The sequence below is a fragment of the Rhamphochromis sp. 'chilingali' genome (assembly GCF_963969265.1).
Source record: "Rhamphochromis sp. 'chilingali' genome assembly, chromosome: 5".
NCBI lineage: Eukaryota > Metazoa > Chordata > Actinopteri > Cichliformes > Cichlidae > Rhamphochromis > Rhamphochromis sp. 'chilingali'.
In genome coordinates this window covers 28,709,080-28,727,113 of record NC_137932.1, presented here as the reverse complement: position 1 = coordinate 28,727,113, position 18,034 = coordinate 28,709,080, and the positions used below count along the sequence as shown (strand labels likewise).

The window sequence follows — 18,034 nt, the reverse complement described above, 5'->3', positions numbered from 1 at the left end:
TTTGTTGATTGATGAATATAAAGGATTAACACTTGGAACGCCCACTCCAGGTCAGGGACAAGTTGCTACCTTAAGAGGAGGAGTTTAAGTATCTTGGGGTTTTGTTAATGTGACAGGAGCACAAGATTAAGAGATGGATTGCAGTATCTGCATCATTGCAGATGCTGCTCCAGTCTATGGTAGTATAGAAAGAGCTAAGCGTAAAAGTGAAACTGTTGATTTTCTGGTTTATCTACGTACGTAACCTCACCTATGGTAACGACCTGTGGCTAGTGATCGAGAGAATTCAGTTTTATTTTTATATTGCCAAATCACAACAATCACCTTAGACAACAAACCCGAAGGCTCTGCCTCCCATTTTCTTTTAACCCTCTAAAGCGTAACCTGTCACTGCTGTCAGGTGCAGCATTTCAGTGACATTAGGGTCATTACGGTAATCCTAGGTTGCAGCAGCCCCACAAAGATGAAATTTGGTTAAGAGAAGACCGTGATTGTTTAATGGAGCTCTATGGAAAACAGACATTTCATTTGGCTTCTTTTTTCTGTGTTATTTACCAAGATTTGAATGTGGCGTCATGCCTGGGATTACCGTAACAATCATAATATTACTGAAAAAGCACAGAGCGGATGCTTTCAGGAACCGTTGGACTCTTAGTTGGTATAAGAGTTACTCTAAAGTTTGAAGAGATAGTATGACCTAAAACCGACACGAGCGTCCACACTCCCATTAGTTTTAATGGGTTTAATACTCTAGGAACAACAAGTAAGCCAGCTGTCTTTGGGATCAACTTAAGGCTTTTCAGAAACTTTTAGACAGCCTGATAATAATGAATTACAATACTCCAGCCTCGTAGTAATAAATGCATGAACCAGTTTTCTGAGCATGAGAATAAGATTATGGATACAAGCGGCCGAAATTGGTTTCCTCTGAGGGTGTTTGATGGTCCTTTGGGAGGAACTCAGAGTAGAGCCACTACTGGTCCTTGGTTGGGGTGGTTCAGGCCTCTAACTAGGATGCCTCCTGGACTTCCCCCTAGGTGAGGTGTTTTGGGCCACAGAGAGGAGAATCTGGAGGAGAGTGAGGACACATGGGAGAGGTGGCTGGCTGTTGTTCCACTAGATAAACTTAAGGAAGTCACCGTAACAAGGGAAGTATGAGCTTCTCAGTGTATGCTGGTGCATTTTCATTGTTATGTAAAAGAGACCCGTTTTATTTTTATCTATGAAGCTAGCTAGCAGAAATCAGTTCTTTAAATTAGGTTAGATGCAAATGTTCCATGACCGGGTGGGTGAGCTTGTTCATGTGTGTCCCACACTGGTGTCCTGATGTTTATTATTCAGTTCTAATTCTCTGATGTTTGTTACTCCAAGTATATGACAAGTATTTGGTTCTATTATGTGAACATAGACTGATGTGGGCAAGATGGAGGTCTGAACGTGGAGGCCACTTTATTTACTGTTGCCATGTTAGTTTGTGAAACGGAGCATGCCCATGTCTTTGCAGGTAAATGTGTATCAGATACCCTGCAGAAAGATTTCGTCAATGCTCAGCGTTGTGACTGTTTTTTGCCCCACAACATCCTGTGATCCTTTCAAATTGTAAGCATGTTTATTGTAGCCTGCTCATTGTAAATCTTTAACAGCGCTGATTATTCAAACGGTGTTACCCATGTTTAAAAAAGTGTCAACAACATTTGTTGACACTCTGGATTGACAGTTGTAGTGATTTAGGGCTATGCACATAATAAAGATCTGTTTATGTTTAGATATTAAAGAGGTGTTTTTAGCCTGATGCTCCAGTTTCTATGCTGAAAGCCTGAAAGGTAATATAAGTGATACCTCCGTATATCTACACAGTGTTATTAATGACGTAGTGCACAAGCTGTAATTAAAGAAAAGAGGCCAAATACCAGACTCTTATTAACGGAGACTTCACAAACATGCACTCTGACCTCGTCACTTCCTTTCTGGTTTTAATGAAAGCAGATGTTCAGCTGCTTGTAAACAGCAACTGGCTGTGTGTGTGTAGTGAAAGTCCAATAATTGGAATTATCACTTCAGATGGAGGTTTGTATATGTGTCTTGAATTGTATGTGCCATTGTATGTGTCTTAATGATGGCGCATAATACTCTCCTTTTTCTACAGACCCTTTCAAGTCTGTCACATGTGCTAAGGGTGAACTTGCCCTAATCCATGAGAAACACAGGGTGCCAGTGGTGGATCTACCAAATCTGGTATTCTATGGAAAATCCCAATAAGGCCCCACAAACCCACTAGAGGAAGCCTGGCCCTCAGGACGCCCTCATGAATCTTTTGGCCAGAAAGATTCACACCATTGGAGGAGTTGGACTACCTGTGCAACCTCTGTAGGGTTCAGGTATCACCTAATTCATTTCAGTTCAGTACCCTTAGGCCCCCTCCTCGATTCAGAGATAGTCTTTCCCTTTTCATGTAAATGGCCTCCTTGATTCCCTGCTCAAACCAGCAGAGAATGTGTACATTCTCACATCATTGGAAAATGACTGGCCTGGTAGGTGTAAGACACCATGTTACAATGCTGTGATTGCAGCCATTCCCCAACTCTGTTAATGGTACTCATGGCCATTGATCAATGATCAGTGGTCCAGATACGTTTCTCCTTCCTCTCACTGACCTTTATTCTTCTTGATCTTCTTCATTATTATTCTTGTCACCCTCACAGCATCTTTGGAAGCATACGTGTGGAACATCAATTCCACTGTTCCCATTATGTCTGCTTTCTCCAGACGGATCTTTTTTCTGGCCTGGAAACTAGCTACAGGCACATTCTGCAGGATCCACTGGAAATATCGTAGATCCTCCTCATCCAATTCCCGCAACATGTGCAGCAGCTGCTCCTCTACAGGTTTTTCCATCTCTGTAAAAAGTCAGAGGGCATTTTCAGCTGAAGGACGAGACTCAGGGCATCACATTAAACCACTTTATAGCTCATTAAAGAAACATTGTCTGTTCTGACTATTCTGGATGGATTCATTCTTTAAAATAACCTGAAGCTATATGTAAAGTCTGTGTCATGAATTCCCCTCGTTTAACATCGCTGTGTACCACAGGAGGAGTATCTGTGATCAGGAAACAGTAACAGACCTAGAACGACTGAAGGCAGCTTCTTGTTCTTGGTGAGCCTCCTCTGACTTCCTGTGCCCTTATTTAAACAGAGTGGAGAGGTTTTAATCTCCAAATGTGCTCCTAACCTTGAGAGCTGAATCCTGGTTAGAGTCCAGCTGAATGTTCTACAAGAAACCCAAAGTGTAACCTCGGGTTGTGCAACGTGTGGCTGACGCTGCAGTACGTACACCTGGGCAGCTTCTCCTCAGATCCCCTGACCTCCCGTGGCTTTTATTCAACATTAAATACAACAATGGTTCAAGTTTAGGCCAAGCTAACCTCTGCTTAAGCATGAAGCTGAAGTTCTAAACCTGCAGTTCCTCTAGCATTCAGCAGAGGCAGCATTGAATCAGACCTCAGAGACTCCCGTGCTAAACATATTTACAGCCTGATACCAAAATAATTTGCCCCATAACAGCTGCACGAGGGGAGAATGTTTTTACACATCCACTGTTTCTATTATCAGGGGCATGGCCTCTTTGACTGACAGGTAGTGTACCTTAAAATGTTCATATTTCCAGCATTTCTTCAAGACTTTAAAGTGGCCTTTTTGCCCCACCTGTATGGGTCCGTAGTGATGGTGACACAGCGAGAGATCCAACCTGAGATGATGTCGTGGGTTGGGAATGTGGAGGGCTCTACTGTGTTGTCAGTTCACTTCCTGCCTTTGCCCTCACATGCTGTATAAAGTGCTTTGAGAGCTCCGGGAGCTCCGGGAGTAGAAAAGTGTGATATTTGCCTTCGGGGCCCAAAGAGATGGACAGCAGAGTTGCACATTGTGAAAAAAAATAAGACTCGCCACATTGACACCACCCTTGGAGTCGTGGGGACCTTTGTTACACCCACTAATCAGCTGGGCATTCCTGATGGTGTCAGGAGGTGTGTGACTGTGCGGATGGAGGAATTTTGGACTTGATGAAGGAACCGTTTTCTCCCTGGAGTAAAGGTAAGGCCTTCACTCTGCCGTCTCGTCTGTAAGTGAACTTCAGACTCTCAGCTTTAATAAAGTTTTGCACCAACTGTTCAGAATTTTTTATTTTTTACACTCAGTTCTCTACTTTTACAGGCTCTAAAGTAACTGGACAGACAACACGTTTTAAATATAAACACTTTAATGTAAAGTTTTCAATACTTGGATGAAAATCCTCTGCACTCAGTGAGTTCCTGAGGACCACATGCTGTGTTTCAGCTGCTGCTGGTTTGAGGCTCTTTGCTCCTGTTTGGATTTAATCAGTGAAAAGCTGCTCCGCTGGCCTGAGATCAGCTCACTGACTTTATGAAAATCTCATTTCTTGGGCTGCTGCTACAGTTTGCTTTGCTCACCATCATCTGCTCTGTGGAGCTCAGTGTGAGAGAGTACAGCTCTGTACCCCGCTCTGTACCCCGCTCTGTACCGGCCAGCTCTGTTCTGGGATGCACCCTGGACCCAGTGCAGGTGGTTGGAGACAGAAGGACTCTGGCCAAAATAACATCTCTGATGGACAGAGTCTCCCACCCCATGCATGTAAATGTTGCTGAACTGCAGAGCTCCTTCGGTGACAGACTGCTGCATCCTAGATTACAGGTGTCGAACTCCAGGCTTCGAAGGCCGTTGTCCTGCACGTTTTAGATGTGTCCTTAATCCAACACAGCTGATTCAAATGGCTAAATTACAGGACAGCACAGGCTCACTGCTGGATCATTTGATTCAGGTGTGTTGAAACAGGATAATATCTAAAACCTGCAGGACACCGGCCCTCGAGGCCTGGAGTTCGACACCCCTGTCCTAGATGCATGAAGGAGCGTTTCCGCAGGTCCTTTCTCCCTGCAGCTGCCAGACTGTACAATCAAAACTGCTCCCAACAATCATAGATGTTTACATCTGCACTGTAACTGCAATAATTTAATCAACCGATTCGCACTACAACCTGGTTTGCCTCTTATCTGTAGTTAATTTGATTTAATTTACAGTACTCTGTTTATAGTAACCATTGTCCTTGATGTAAATATGAAAGAAAAATTGTGTATGTTTCTGTTCTGTGTACTGTTTGTTGTATATGTGTCTTTCTGGCTGCTGTTACAAACAAATTTCCTCTTGTGGGACAATTAAAGGATTATTCTATTCTATACTTCATACTGCTGAGACGCCAAAGCCCACGCCATAACATCCCCTCCCCCGTGTCAGATACACACAGTATTTTTCCCCCAGTAAGCAGGGTGTGGGTAACCCTGTTGTCATTGTAACCCTTCCAGTGTTTGTGAAGCAAGAATCTGCTGTGCATGTCTGAGTTCACAGTTTTCACCCTGCACGCACACTTTATGCCTAATCTGCTCCCTGATTGGCATCTGCTTTTAAGTCCTGAGCAGCACCTCCATCTCTCTGACGGTCACCAAATACATCCAGCTGACCCTCCACAGAGTCACAGGACTCCACCCCCTCACCGCAAGCCGACCAGTGGTACTGAAGCAGGAAATGCATGTGTGTTCCTGCCCCAGTCGGTAGGATTAATGCAGCTAATCAAGCAGCGGTGGCAGTTCGTTTCAGACGCACTTCAAACACAAACCGAGATTTTAACCTGTAACATTCCACCTTTGAGATGATGTAACAGGTACGCTGTGGTACGGCATAACAACACCCCCACTCGCCCAGCACCACCCAACAGCTGGATCTTTATTTAACTCAGTCGTGCGTACAAAGCGTGCACGTACCGTTATCTTCGACTCCTGCTGAGGTTATCCAGGTGAGATTATATTCACATTTCTATGGAGACCAACAGTGAACTCCAGGTGCTCGAAAACGACCTGAAAACACGACTGAGCTCAGTCTGCAGGCACATCTGGACTTCATCTGGCTCCGCCCGCCCCTTATGCCCCCCTGAACATCACGTGGGCTAAAAACCACAAGGCGGGCTTCCTGTGGTTACAGGAAGTGAGCTGTGACCTAGATGTCATGACACACCTGGACGTACAGGTCAGAGCTGTGGCTGCGCTGTCACATAGATGTGCATGACATGCGTTGCTCTAACCAGGATGTGAACCTTTCCATCTCAGTTAAAGAAAAATGTTCACTCTGACCATGAACTGGCTATGAATCCTGACCCGCCCACCAGCCTCCATCAGCGCCAACACCCGTTTGAAACACTCCCAGGGTTTCCTGTTTCCACAGGACTGGACTTACTCTTAGGGTTTTCAGCAGCTTTTATTTTGGAAACCAGCAGGAAACAAAGGCTCCTTTAAATCGAAACACAGGCCTGTCATGTGATCTCAGCTTACAGTGAGACAGGGGTGTGGCCCCTCTAGGTTCCTCTAGCTCCACAGAGACGCCACACAGGAAGTTGAGCTGCGTTCAAGGTGTTTAATGAGACACAGGTGAACCAGCTGACCGCTCACACGTACAAAACTAATGAAAATATCTACATTCACAAACACTGAACTGTCCACAAGCCCCGCCCTCTCTGCCAGGCTCCAGGGGTCAGGCTAGGCTCTTTCAAAAATAAAACAGCAGTACAGTTCCTATGTCTTCCCAGGATGCTTTGCAGCTGTCAAGTCTGTTGATCCGGAGCAGTGACAAACTGCTGACCCTGCTGTTGACAGGATGTCAGGAAACCCTGTGCATAGAAAGAGGTCATCATCATCAGAGCAACCTGTGACATCAGCATCCAGTAATCAGTAGCAGGGCTCTCAAAATTTCAAAATCCCTGGTAGCCCTTCAGGCAGGGACTCTTCAGTTTTTGGTAGCCCAAAATAAATTTAAGTAGCCCGAATAAAAAAGAGAGCAATTTTTTGATTGATGTTTTGTTTCCTTTACAATATTATACTTTAATGTATAATATTGTAAAGGAAACAAAACATTAATCAAAAAATTGTTGAAAAACAAATTACAACATTGTATAAAAATTACAATCATCAACTCAAATACTTGGTTCTAATTGAACAGAAATTTCTATGAACTTGTAAGAACTGTGTAGGACATGAATCCGTCTGTGTCAGATCCTGAATTTGAAATTTCCACTGAAGTCACGGGTAAGAGACAAGTGGAACCAAGATCTAGGCCATTTGCTTTTTGAAGTTTGCAAAGACTGCTAAATTTTGCCAGTGGTAGTTCCCTCTTAGTACGCTGTTCTAAACAGATTTTTCAGGTTTATTTTTAGTATGTTATTTGCAATTGGTGTTTGTTCTGGGAAAGATATTGCAGACTGAGCAATGCATTTCTTGCATTTCTCATGGGTTCTAATGGGGGCCTTTCTTAAAATGACTGGTCCCAGTAACAAAGGCACTTGTCGACTCAGAAATCGAGAGAAAACCAACAACACACCCGGCAGAACATTATGTTATTTACACGGGTGCACATAAGTGGTCCGCATGTGCGCATTCACTGTCAAAATAAAAGATGCGCACCAGATAAGAAGTTGAAACGCGCGTTTGCGTCCATATAAAAAGCACTGTTTTTGTCCGCTAGAGTGGGATTTTCACGGCACATTCCGCACCACATCTCTGTGCGTTCATCATTTGTTTGAAGCCAGCTCACCTCCTGCAACCACTTTTCTGAGAATACGCGCTTCTTTTGTTGTTCGGACTCCTTCTGACATTTGTTTGGAGGTGGAGGAACACCAAAGTAATTGCTTAAGGGAGCTTCTTCGACATCTTTAAGAGTTCTAAACAAATGTCTGTCCTCCTCCAGAAAATCTTATGTATGCAAACACGCGGGCTAGCGATTTTGCAAGCCCTGAGTAGCCAATGAGGTCGCACGTACCTGCGCGGCTACAGTTTGAGCTCGTTGGCGATCTTGGAAGCAACGTTCTTGAAGGCGATGGACGTTCCTGAAATCCGTTTGAAGCGGACGCCGTTGAGTGAGAGGCGGGGCAGCTTGCACACCTCCATCTCCCATTGGACAAGACTGTCGGCGTGGCCATCTCCATGGACACAGAGCAACAGAAAGTGCTCGGGCTGCTCGTAGTCGCAGTTGTTGGCATCAAGGACTTTCCTGATCTCGCGCATCATGTCTAGTGGCTCCATAGAGGATGTGGTCTTCATGCTCCACGTGAACCTCAGCGAGCGAGGCTTGGCATCCTTCAGCAGAGGAGCAGCGGGGGACGCAGGCTCCTCTTTCTGCTCCGACGACATGTTACGGCTGCAGATGGACAGAAGAGTATCAGCTGACAAACATGCTGCTCTCTGATTGGAAAGTCTCTGTGTTTACCGTCAACACTCCAAACCAATCACAATAAAGAGATGATGACATCATCTGACTCACCTGGAGCCCTCAGCTCTGCCATTCCTCTCAAGCTCTGAGATCCCTCTGACAGCAAGGACACAGGAAGCAAGAGCAAAAGGGTGACATGGATGCAGCAGGAAAGGAAGAAGGAAAGGCAGAAGGAAGCAAGGGAGGAAGAAAGCAGAGTTGGTTGTAGCAGAAGAAGAAAACACTGGAGGGTCTGGTGCTGGTCGTTACAGCGCCCCCTGTCAGCTGCCCGGTAAACCTCCCATGATGCCTCGCTGTTACATACCTGCGTGTGAATTTGGAGGTGAGCTTGGAGAAGAGGTTGGTGGAGCCTCTGGCCCGTGATTGGGCAAGTGGTGCAGCGTCATGTGACAAGGTGGGGGAAGCAGGGGGGCCATTGTAGGTGGCAGTGCGTCTCTCTCGGAGCTGACCACCGTGAAATGTGCTGCGACTTGCTGTCCCCCGAGGGAAATGAAGCCTGTCGGGAGGAGTTGTTCCGCTGCTGACGCTGTGAGTGGAAGCTCCACCCCCTGATCGCTGGGGGGGCGTGGTCACTGCGCTGCGTGGAGGATGGCAAAAGTTAGATACAAAGCGTATGGATCAGCAGGCATGACTCACCTGGCAACTGTACCTGCCGTCTCTGCCGTTATGGACCGCAGCATGGCGTTCCGCAGAGCTGCACACGTACGTGTTCCTTCTCGTCATGCTGGAGGACCCGCCCTGTGACACACAGCCAATGAAAAGTGTGAAGACCATAGACAATAATCAACCAATAACTGAGACGCAGTAGGTGGAAATGAGCTTTGAAAAGCACAACACAAGCTCATCTGCAAGCTGCAGTGTCACTTACAGGGGGTGTAGCTAAGCTCTTCTTCCTCTCTGGGATATCGGCCACATTGGGGTTGTTGGCGCTCCCCAGCAGAGGACTTCCTGTTTCCACAGGACTGGACTTCGTGTTCTGACTTCTGCCCTCCAGCTTCACCTCACACTCTGCTGACGTGGTGGCCTGACTCCTGGTGGGAGGAGCCATGACAGAACACACTGAGGAGGAGAGGAAGAAGGAGGTGTTAGTGTGCCATGGGTTGGAGCCAGGTCCCAGTGTAGGAGTGGGCGTTTACCTTGGTCGCTGTATCGCCTTTGTTTGGAGGAGGAGCTACGTGGGGCAGCGACGTGCGCCGGAGACTGGCTGCTGCTAGACGGCCGCGGTTTGAGCAGGGAGGAGTCGCTGGCCTCCACCTGAAACACAGACACAGCTACACCTGTTACACCTGCCAACGTTACCTGCTGTCAACACTGTAACCACTTACCTCCACAGTCTTGCGTCCCAGCAGCAGGTAGGTGGCCGTAATGTCATCGTACTTCATCTTGGAGAGCGAATCAGTGATTGCATCTCTGGAGTAGCCCATCCCCACCATCAGGTCTGACAGATCAATACTGACAGTCAGTGTGTGTCTGTCTGCGTCTATGTGTGTGCGTCTGTGTCTGTGTGTGTACCGATCCTCTGCTCGTCTCTGATGTTCAGCTCTGGTTCGATGAAGGGTTTCATCTCGTCTTCATCAGAGCTGCTGTTGATCCACCGATCCTTCATGATTTGCTGATAAAAGAAACAACGTAACGTTCAGGTAACGTGTTACCCGGTGAGGGTTAGTCATTATAAACAGATAATTACATAATTAGTACCCTCACTATCACTGCTGTACTGATTATTTATCATGGCTATATTGACTAGGACCCAGTAATTGTTGTCCTGTGTGAGGGACCTGAGCTGTGGTGTAATGATGTCATCTCACTCTGTGCTAATGTCACAGGACCAACAGAGTAAACATTTCATGGCAACAAAGGAGCCAATATTTTTACAGATATCATGTTTCTGATGCTAAAGATCAAACTGTGTCAAACCAGCATTCAAGGAGGCTCACGGAACCGTGATCACACACACACCATTCATCATATGTAAGAATGGGAAACACACACACACACACACACACACACACACACACACACACACACACACACACACACACACACACACACACACACACACACACACGATTAGCTGATTCCTGTAATCAGGCTAAAGTTCAGTCAGCTGTGCGCGTTGTTCAGTTCAAACTGAGTGGAAACATGAAAACAGACCAAGCTGCCACAGTAACCAGCAGCTCATGACACCAATGCATAATTAGGTAATCAGGTTTCTGACAAGCACACGAACCACAGGAAGGTGCCGTTCTATCTATACCGAGTCGCACCTCAAGACAGATTCTTCAACATTAAGCAGCACATGACAGAGGACAGAGATGTATAGACTATCAGGATATCCTAAAGACTCCTTGAAAAGCCTCCAGTTGATTTAAAATGCTGCAGCAAGAGTACTGACAGGGACTAGAAAGAGAGAGCATATTTCTCCTATAATGGCTTCCCTTCATTGGCTCCCTGTTAAATCCAGAATTTAAAATCCTGCTCCTCACATAGGTCTTGAATAATCAAGCCCCATCTTATCTTAATGACCTTGTAGTACCATGTCACCCCATTAGAGCACTTTGCTCTCACACTTACTCTTAGAGTATTTAAAAGTAGAATGGAAGGCAGAGCCTTCAGTTTTCAGGCCCTTATTCAGTGGAACCAGCTTTCTGTTGGGATTCAGGACACAGACACTATCTCTACTTTTAAAATTAGGTTTCAAACTTTCCTTTTTGCTAAAGCATATAGTTAGGGGTGGATCAGGTGACCCTGAATCTTTGTTTAGTTATGCCGCAATAGGTGTAGGCTGCTGGGGGAATCCCATGATGCACTGGGTGTTTCTTCTTCACTCACTATGTGCTAATAGACCCCTCTGCACGGAATCATACTTGTTATTAATCTCTGGCTCTTTTCCACAGCATGTCTTTGTCCTGTCTTCCTCCACCCATCCCTCCCTGAGCCTGGTTCTGTTGGAGGTTTCTTCCTGTTAAAAGGGGGTTTTCCTTCTCACTGTTACCAAAGTGCTTGCACATTGTGGGTCATATGATTGTTGGGTTTTCTCTGTATGTATTATTGTAGGGTCTACAAGCACCTTGAGGCGACTGTTGTTGTGATTTGGCGCTGTATAAATAAAATTTAATTGAACTGAAACATGAAAGATGCACAGGTGGCTTCAGAGACTTAAAGTAAAAACCTGAAACGAGTCAGCGTTGTGCACTTCCTGCTAGGGCTGTTCGATATAACGATATATATCGGATGACGATATAAAAATGTCTATCGTTTCATTTTACACAATCGTTTGTTTCGTGGTGTCGCAAAATAAATTGTTTACGGCAATATTTTTTCATCGTTTTGATGGTCACTGTTTTGGCTATATTAATTTCTTAAAGTTCGCTATTTCTCTTATATTTAATATAACCACACTACGGACGGACAAGCGCCTGTTTTTATGCGTTATGGTTAGCAACAACGACGGTAACACCATCGCGTGTCCGCTTGTTTATGTTCCACATAAACCTTTCACAATAAAGCTCAAGATCCTGTTGAGACTTTTCAAAATAAACTGAATCACGTGAAAGAGCAGATTATTTACGGATGAGAAGTAAAAAAGAGCCGCCAGGTGCTAAAAAATAGACCTTAGACTCAAACGTTAGAACAGGCTTTTCCCCGCAGCACGCCGTGTAATAAATACTCACAAAGAAAACGGTGGCCGTTACAACTTGTGTCTAAAAATGTATCGTTTCATGCATCGGTTAAAACACTCGACTCCAGCTACATGACACGCAGCTGGAAACACTTCACGCAAATTGAGCTGCCCGAGATTCACAGAATTTACAGAAAACGTTACATTTTTGTGATTTATATCGTTATTGGGACGATAGAATTCTTATATCGGGATATGAGATTTTGGTCATATCGCACAGCCCTACTTCCTGCACCCTCGTCCAAGTCGATAGGTTTTTAGTTCATGTTTTTGTTTTCATCTGTTTATCCTTCACTCTGAATTGAACTGAATTATGCATATATGATGTATTGATTATGTACAGATGATGTATTGATTATATTGCTGATGTAGTGGTTCACCTCCAGTGTTCCTCTCTTGCCCGGGTTCAGCACCAGGAAGCGTTTCAGCAGGTTCTCACAGTCCGTCGACATGTAGAAGGGGATTCGATATTTCCCTCGCAGCACGCGCTCCCTCAGCTCCTGCACACACACCAATCACTGTCATGTCCTGATGCTGCAGGACATCCTCAGACCTCCCTGCTCCTCACCTTCAGGTTCTGCCCGTCAAACGGCAGAGAGCCACTGACCAGCGTGTAAAGGATCACCCCGAGACTCCACACATCCACCTCTGGACCGTCATACTTCTTACCCTGAAACAAACACGCACAAGCATACGTCACAAATACACACACACTCTATACTCTGCAGCTTCACAGAAAACCACACACACCACAGACACCTTTGTGCGTACCTGGAAGAGCTCAGGTGCAGCATATGGAGGAGACCCACAGAAGGTGTCCAGTTTTCCTCCAACGGTGAACTCGTTGCTGAATCCAAAGTCTGCGATCTTTATGTTCATGTCGGCGTCCAAGAGGAGGTTCTCCGCCTGCAGAGTAGCAGAGACCATTTGTTAGGAACACATGGAAGCCTGTTTATAGCTGGAGTGAAGTCTGCATTGTGACAGTAAGCACAATGCAGACATAAGCTGGATTCAGCTCTCTAAAACAGAGGAAAACCTCAATGCTTCAAAGTCAGCCTGTGTGTGTTTGTGTGTGTGTAACTACACTCTGTAGTAATACAGTTGTAGGAGCTAACATGGAGAGTCAGAGTGGTTGGCTCACTGTACATGACTGTAGCCTGTATATCAAAACATGGAAATAGGTGAGCAGCTAATGCTAAGTGCTAACCTATTCCTACACTAATAAACGAAAAATAAAACCAGAGAGAAAATAAAAATACTGCAGTTAGTCTGACGCCTCGAGCGTTTTCATCCTCCTGCTGTTTTTAAATTTATGCGATGACTGTAGGGGCGTCCGATGTTAGCCCCGCTCTGAACCCTCCCTCCTTCCTGCTCTTATCCGTCTTTAACAGGACCTGACAGGAAACGGATCACCAAGCAGGACGCTCAATTTCTCACTTTTCCACAACCAGAAGAATCACCCCCGATGCTAGACATCAGAGAGAATGCAGCTTTTAGGGAGCTGCTTCCATTTTTACATACAGTTTGATAACTTCAGAAGAGGAAATCGAAAACACCTGAAAACGTTAAATTTCAGATGTGAAGGTGATTCCACACCTGCAGACCTCTCATATAAAGTTTAGGTGGGGCTTCAGAATAACCGCCCGGGGCGTTACCTTGAGGTCTCGGTGAACGATGTGCTTCTGATGGCAGTACTGGACTGCAGACACAATCTGTGGAGACACACACGGACCTGAAACACTTGGGTATTATGCGATGGATAGTACTGCCAATGTGTTACCATGGTAACGGCAGTGTGTGCATGTGTACATGTTACCTGTCTAAATTTAGCTCTGGCCTCCTTCTCCTTCATCCTACCATGAGCTACGAGGTAGTCGAATACTTCACCTGCGCGCACACACGCACACACACACACACACACAGGGTTCAAAGGTCACACCTGTCCCAGCCTCCGATTGGTTTAAAATATATGAAGAACTAACCTCCGCTGGCGTACTCCATCACTAGGTACAGAGTCTTCTCCGTCTCAATCACCTCGAACAGCTTCACTGCAAACACGTACATGTGTATACACACACAGACAGACAGGGTTCAGATAATGTAAGAGAGCTCAGCTCGCTCTCTTACATTATCTGAACCCTGCGTGAAGCCATTAGGCTGTACTTCCATGAAGTACAAGGGGAGTTCTCTGCACTGAACTCAGGCTCAGTGCAGAGAACTTCCCTTGTACTGAGGCTCTTAGAGCAGAAACAGAAACCAAACTGATCGCAGCAAAGAAAAACAAAGTCATGAACCACCTGATAGAAGCAGCGAGGTGATATGAAACAGCCGTGTGACGAGGTTCTGCCCCTCACCTGTTTAACCCCAGGAAAATTACAAATATGGCATCTGAGCAACTCTGGTCGGTCACACAGGTGCAGTGATGACGTGAGGAGGTACTCACCGATATTCGGGTGATTTAAGATCTTCATTATTCGGACCTCCCTGTAGAGCTGAGACACAGACAGGAAACAGACAGCGTCAGGAACGCCAGGATGAATCACAGACGTCATCAAGAACGATGGGAACAGTTTGGTACGAAACAAAGTTCCTGTCTTTCAGAGGTCAGCTGCGTGTGAGAGATGACGCAGCGCTCTAACCATTTCTTTCAAAGTGAGCTGTGTGATTACGGAACAATGATCAATAATTATAACGTTAAAAATCACATCAATGCCTCAGCACGGCTCCTGTAAAAACCATTCCTGATTAAAATCATCCCAGCAGCACGCAGACACTTGCAACTGAAGGTACATCAGGTCAACTCACCTATAACACCTGACTGTTTCAGACCAGCCTGAAAACATCCAGGTGAAAGGTCATCATCTTGATGTGAATTATGATGAACGTCAGCTCCCTGCGCCATTAAGAACACAGAGTCGGGCTACTGTCAGACGTTAGTCTAGCTTTATTTTTTTAGGGTGAATTCTGAGCGGTGAGCTCAGACTAAGGACGCATGTATGATCTGTGACCACAGGTTTGGTAGTCTGCACAAAGCACAGGCTGAGATTTGATGGCAGAATCACATATTAAAAACACGTTTTTCCTTGAACTTCAGCAGCGAGTCAGTAAACCAGCTCCAGATGAGTGTTTTCATGTTTCCTGCTCAGGTAAACCTAAAAACACCGTTCTCTGCTTCAGCCTGACTCTTTCTAAATAATAATAATTTGAACCATTTCAGTGTAATTTCTGCTGCGACACTTGTGAGCACATTACTTCCTGTCAGGTGACAGTGCTCACCTTCTGCAGGCTGCTGGGGTTCAGCTGGGTCTTATCGATGATCTTGATGGCGACCTGTCAGACACACACAGGTGATCAGTGCTCTGTAGGGGGTCTGGGATATTTCCCAGCAGTCCCCGGGACTCATCTCACCTCCCATCCTGTTGGGATATGTCGAGCCAGCTTCACTTTGGCAAAGTTTCCCTTCCCGATGGTTTTCAGCAGCCGGTAGTTTCCCACATGCGGTGACTCGTCTGTGCCAGACGCCGACGAGTTTTTACAGCGGGCGGAACGGACAGAGCGGGATGGCACCTCGCTGCGCCCGTCGTCCACCGAGGCATGCTGGGAAATAAACACACAGTCAGCATGGAGCATGGTCCCAGCTCAAAGTATCTGTTCATGTTCCAACCCTTTTATCCAGCAAGCACCTGGTAGCAGTGGATTGTGGACATATCCCAAAATCATAGGTCAAAATGATGAAGAATAAAGAACATCACAGTACTCACTGATATAACATCAACGCTCACTAACATGACATCGCAGCGCCCAGTGACATAACGTCATGCTCACTGACATGACATCAGTGATCATGATGATGATGATAATAATAATAATAACAATAATAACAATGGATTGCATTTCTATAGCGCTTTTCTAGGCACCCAAAACGCTTTACAATTCCACTATTCGTTCACTCTCACATTCACTCACTGGTGCAGGCAAACCACAGTTGTAGCCACAGCTGCCCTGGGGCAGACTGACAGAAGCAAGGTTGCCATATCGCATCGCAGCACCTACATCTGCGCTTTATTGGGATGTTTTTATTATGTCTCTTGGCATTAGAAACACTGGAGCTGCTCACTCAGGAGGATGTTCACCTATTTAATGATGAAGTCTGAGCTTCAGGTAACCCCGTGATGCAAACCATATATAGGTAATATTAGCAGTGGTCAAAGGTCAGCGGTCAGATTTCTGCAGTCACGAGTATGTTATTTACATTTATCAGTAAACAAACAGTTTTATTAAATAGAAACTGAACTAGAAACTAAGTAACTCACTGATCTGTTTGTTTGTTGTTGTCTAACTTTTCCAAACGAAAAACATACGCGCACTCACGTGCTCGGGGTCCCGCTCGTTCACGGTGGGCAGCGGGGTCCTGGCGGACATGTTCCAGGGTCACAGTGAGCCAGGGTCGTTAGTTTCGGTCATGAAGCCCCCGCTCCGCTCCGGAACACCTGCGTGACGTCAGCCTGAGTTTACCTAAGCAGGTTCCCACGCAGCATCACCGGCCCCGGTCCTGGCTGCACGCCGGGCGGGTTATCTGTCCCGGCTTGGCTCGTCTCGGCTTCTTGTCCGGCTTTCTGTAACCGGCATCGACCCGAACGGAACCGGAGCACCAGTTCCTCTTTGCTGGCGGCTAGCTGCTAGCAGCCCGGCACTACCGGGTGTGCGCGTACGCGGAGCCTGTCCGGTGGCGTGTGGTGGCTTCTGGCTCGGGGACACGGTACCGGTTCGGTTCAGTCAGGGTCTACTCATCCTCTACGGCAGCCTCACCGTTAGCCGCTACGCTAGCCAAGATGGAGGACTAACCCAGCCCAGCGCGCTGACGGGATGTGACGTTACAGACAGCGTGCGAAAGGATTGGTTAGCCGAGCGGCGGCGTTTGTTGTTGCTGGAGTGTTTACGGAGGCCTTCAGCGGTGAAGGGCCGGAGGTCCGCATTAGTATTTCTGAACCGTTCAATGTCCTTCAATGCACATATTATACAAACATGTAAGACTGCTTTCTTCCATTTGCGCAACATCTGTAAAATCAGAAATATCCTGTCTCAGTGTGATGCTGAAAAACTAGTTCATGCATTTATTACTTCCAGGCTGGACTAGTGTAATTCATTATTATCAGGATGTCCAAAAAACTCGCTGAAAAGCCTTCAACTAATCCAAAATGCTGCAGCAAGAGTACTGACAAGGACTAGAAAGAGAGAGCATATTTCTCCTGTATTGGCTTCCCTTCATTGGCTTCCTGTTAAATCCAGAATTGAATTCAAAATCCTGCTCCTCACATACAAGGTCTTAAATAATCAGATCACATCTTATCTTAATGACCTTGTAGTACCATATCACCCTATTAGAGCACTTTGCTCTCGCACTGCAGACTTACTTGTTGTTCCGAGAGTATTTAAAATTAGAATGGGAGGGAGAGCCTTCATTTTTCAGGCCCCTCTTCTGTGGAACCAGCTTCCAGTTTGGATTTGGGAGACAAACACTATCTCTACTTTCAAGATTAGGCTTAAAACTTTCCTTTTTGCTAAAGCATATAGTTAGGGCTGGACCAGGTGACCCTGAATCCTCCCTTAGTTATGCTGCAATAGACGTAGGCTGCCGGGGATTCCCATGATGCACTGGGTTTTTCCTTTCCAGTCACCTTTCTTACTCACTATGTGTTAATAGACCTCTCTGCATTGAATCATACCTGTTATTAATCTCTGTCTCTCTTCCACAGCATGTCTTCTATCCTGTCTTCCTTCTCTCACCCCAACTGGTCGCAGCAGATGGCCGCCCCTCCTTGAGCCTGGTTCTACCGGAGGTTTCTTCCTGTTAAAAGGGAGTTTTTCCTCCCCACTCTCGCCAAAGTGCTTGCTCATAGGGGGTCATGTGATTGTTGGGTTTTTCTCTGTATCTATTATTGTACGATCTACGGTACAATATAAAGCGCATTGAGGCGACTGTTGTTGTGATTTGGCGCTATATAAATAAAATTGAATTGAAACT

General features: G+C 46.0%; 1 protein-coding gene across 2 annotated transcripts; it reads right to left on the bottom strand.

The window, feature by feature from the left end:
* Positions 1-276: 276 nt before the first annotated feature.
* LOC308397512 (MAP/microtubule affinity-regulating kinase 3-like) lies at positions 277-16,836 on the bottom strand. Of its 2 annotated transcripts, XR_013971795.1 has the most exons (20): positions 16,381-16,836; positions 15,418-15,606; positions 15,286-15,339; positions 14,453-14,501; positions 13,992-14,057; positions 13,826-13,896; positions 13,665-13,721; positions 12,781-12,915; positions 12,578-12,679; positions 12,390-12,509; positions 9,840-9,939; positions 9,653-9,765; positions 9,464-9,581; positions 9,196-9,386; positions 8,977-9,065; positions 8,632-8,904; positions 8,379-8,423; positions 7,878-8,255; positions 2,655-6,732; positions 277-1,068 (listed from the first exon to the last, which is right to left on the bottom strand). XR_013971795.1 is itself a non-coding variant. In XM_080883441.1 (19 exons), the coding sequence occupies exons 1-18, from the start codon at positions 16,429-16,431 to the stop codon at positions 7,886-7,888; spliced, it is 2,193 nt and encodes a 730-aa protein (XP_080739567.1). In that variant the 5' UTR covers positions 16,432-16,836; the 3' UTR covers positions 277-6,732; positions 7,878-7,885. The 2 variants fall into 2 exon arrangements, 1 of the variants encoding a protein (XP_080739567.1); XM_080883441.1 differs by having other exon boundaries at positions 277-6,732.
* Positions 16,837-18,034: the final 1,198 nt, after the last annotated feature.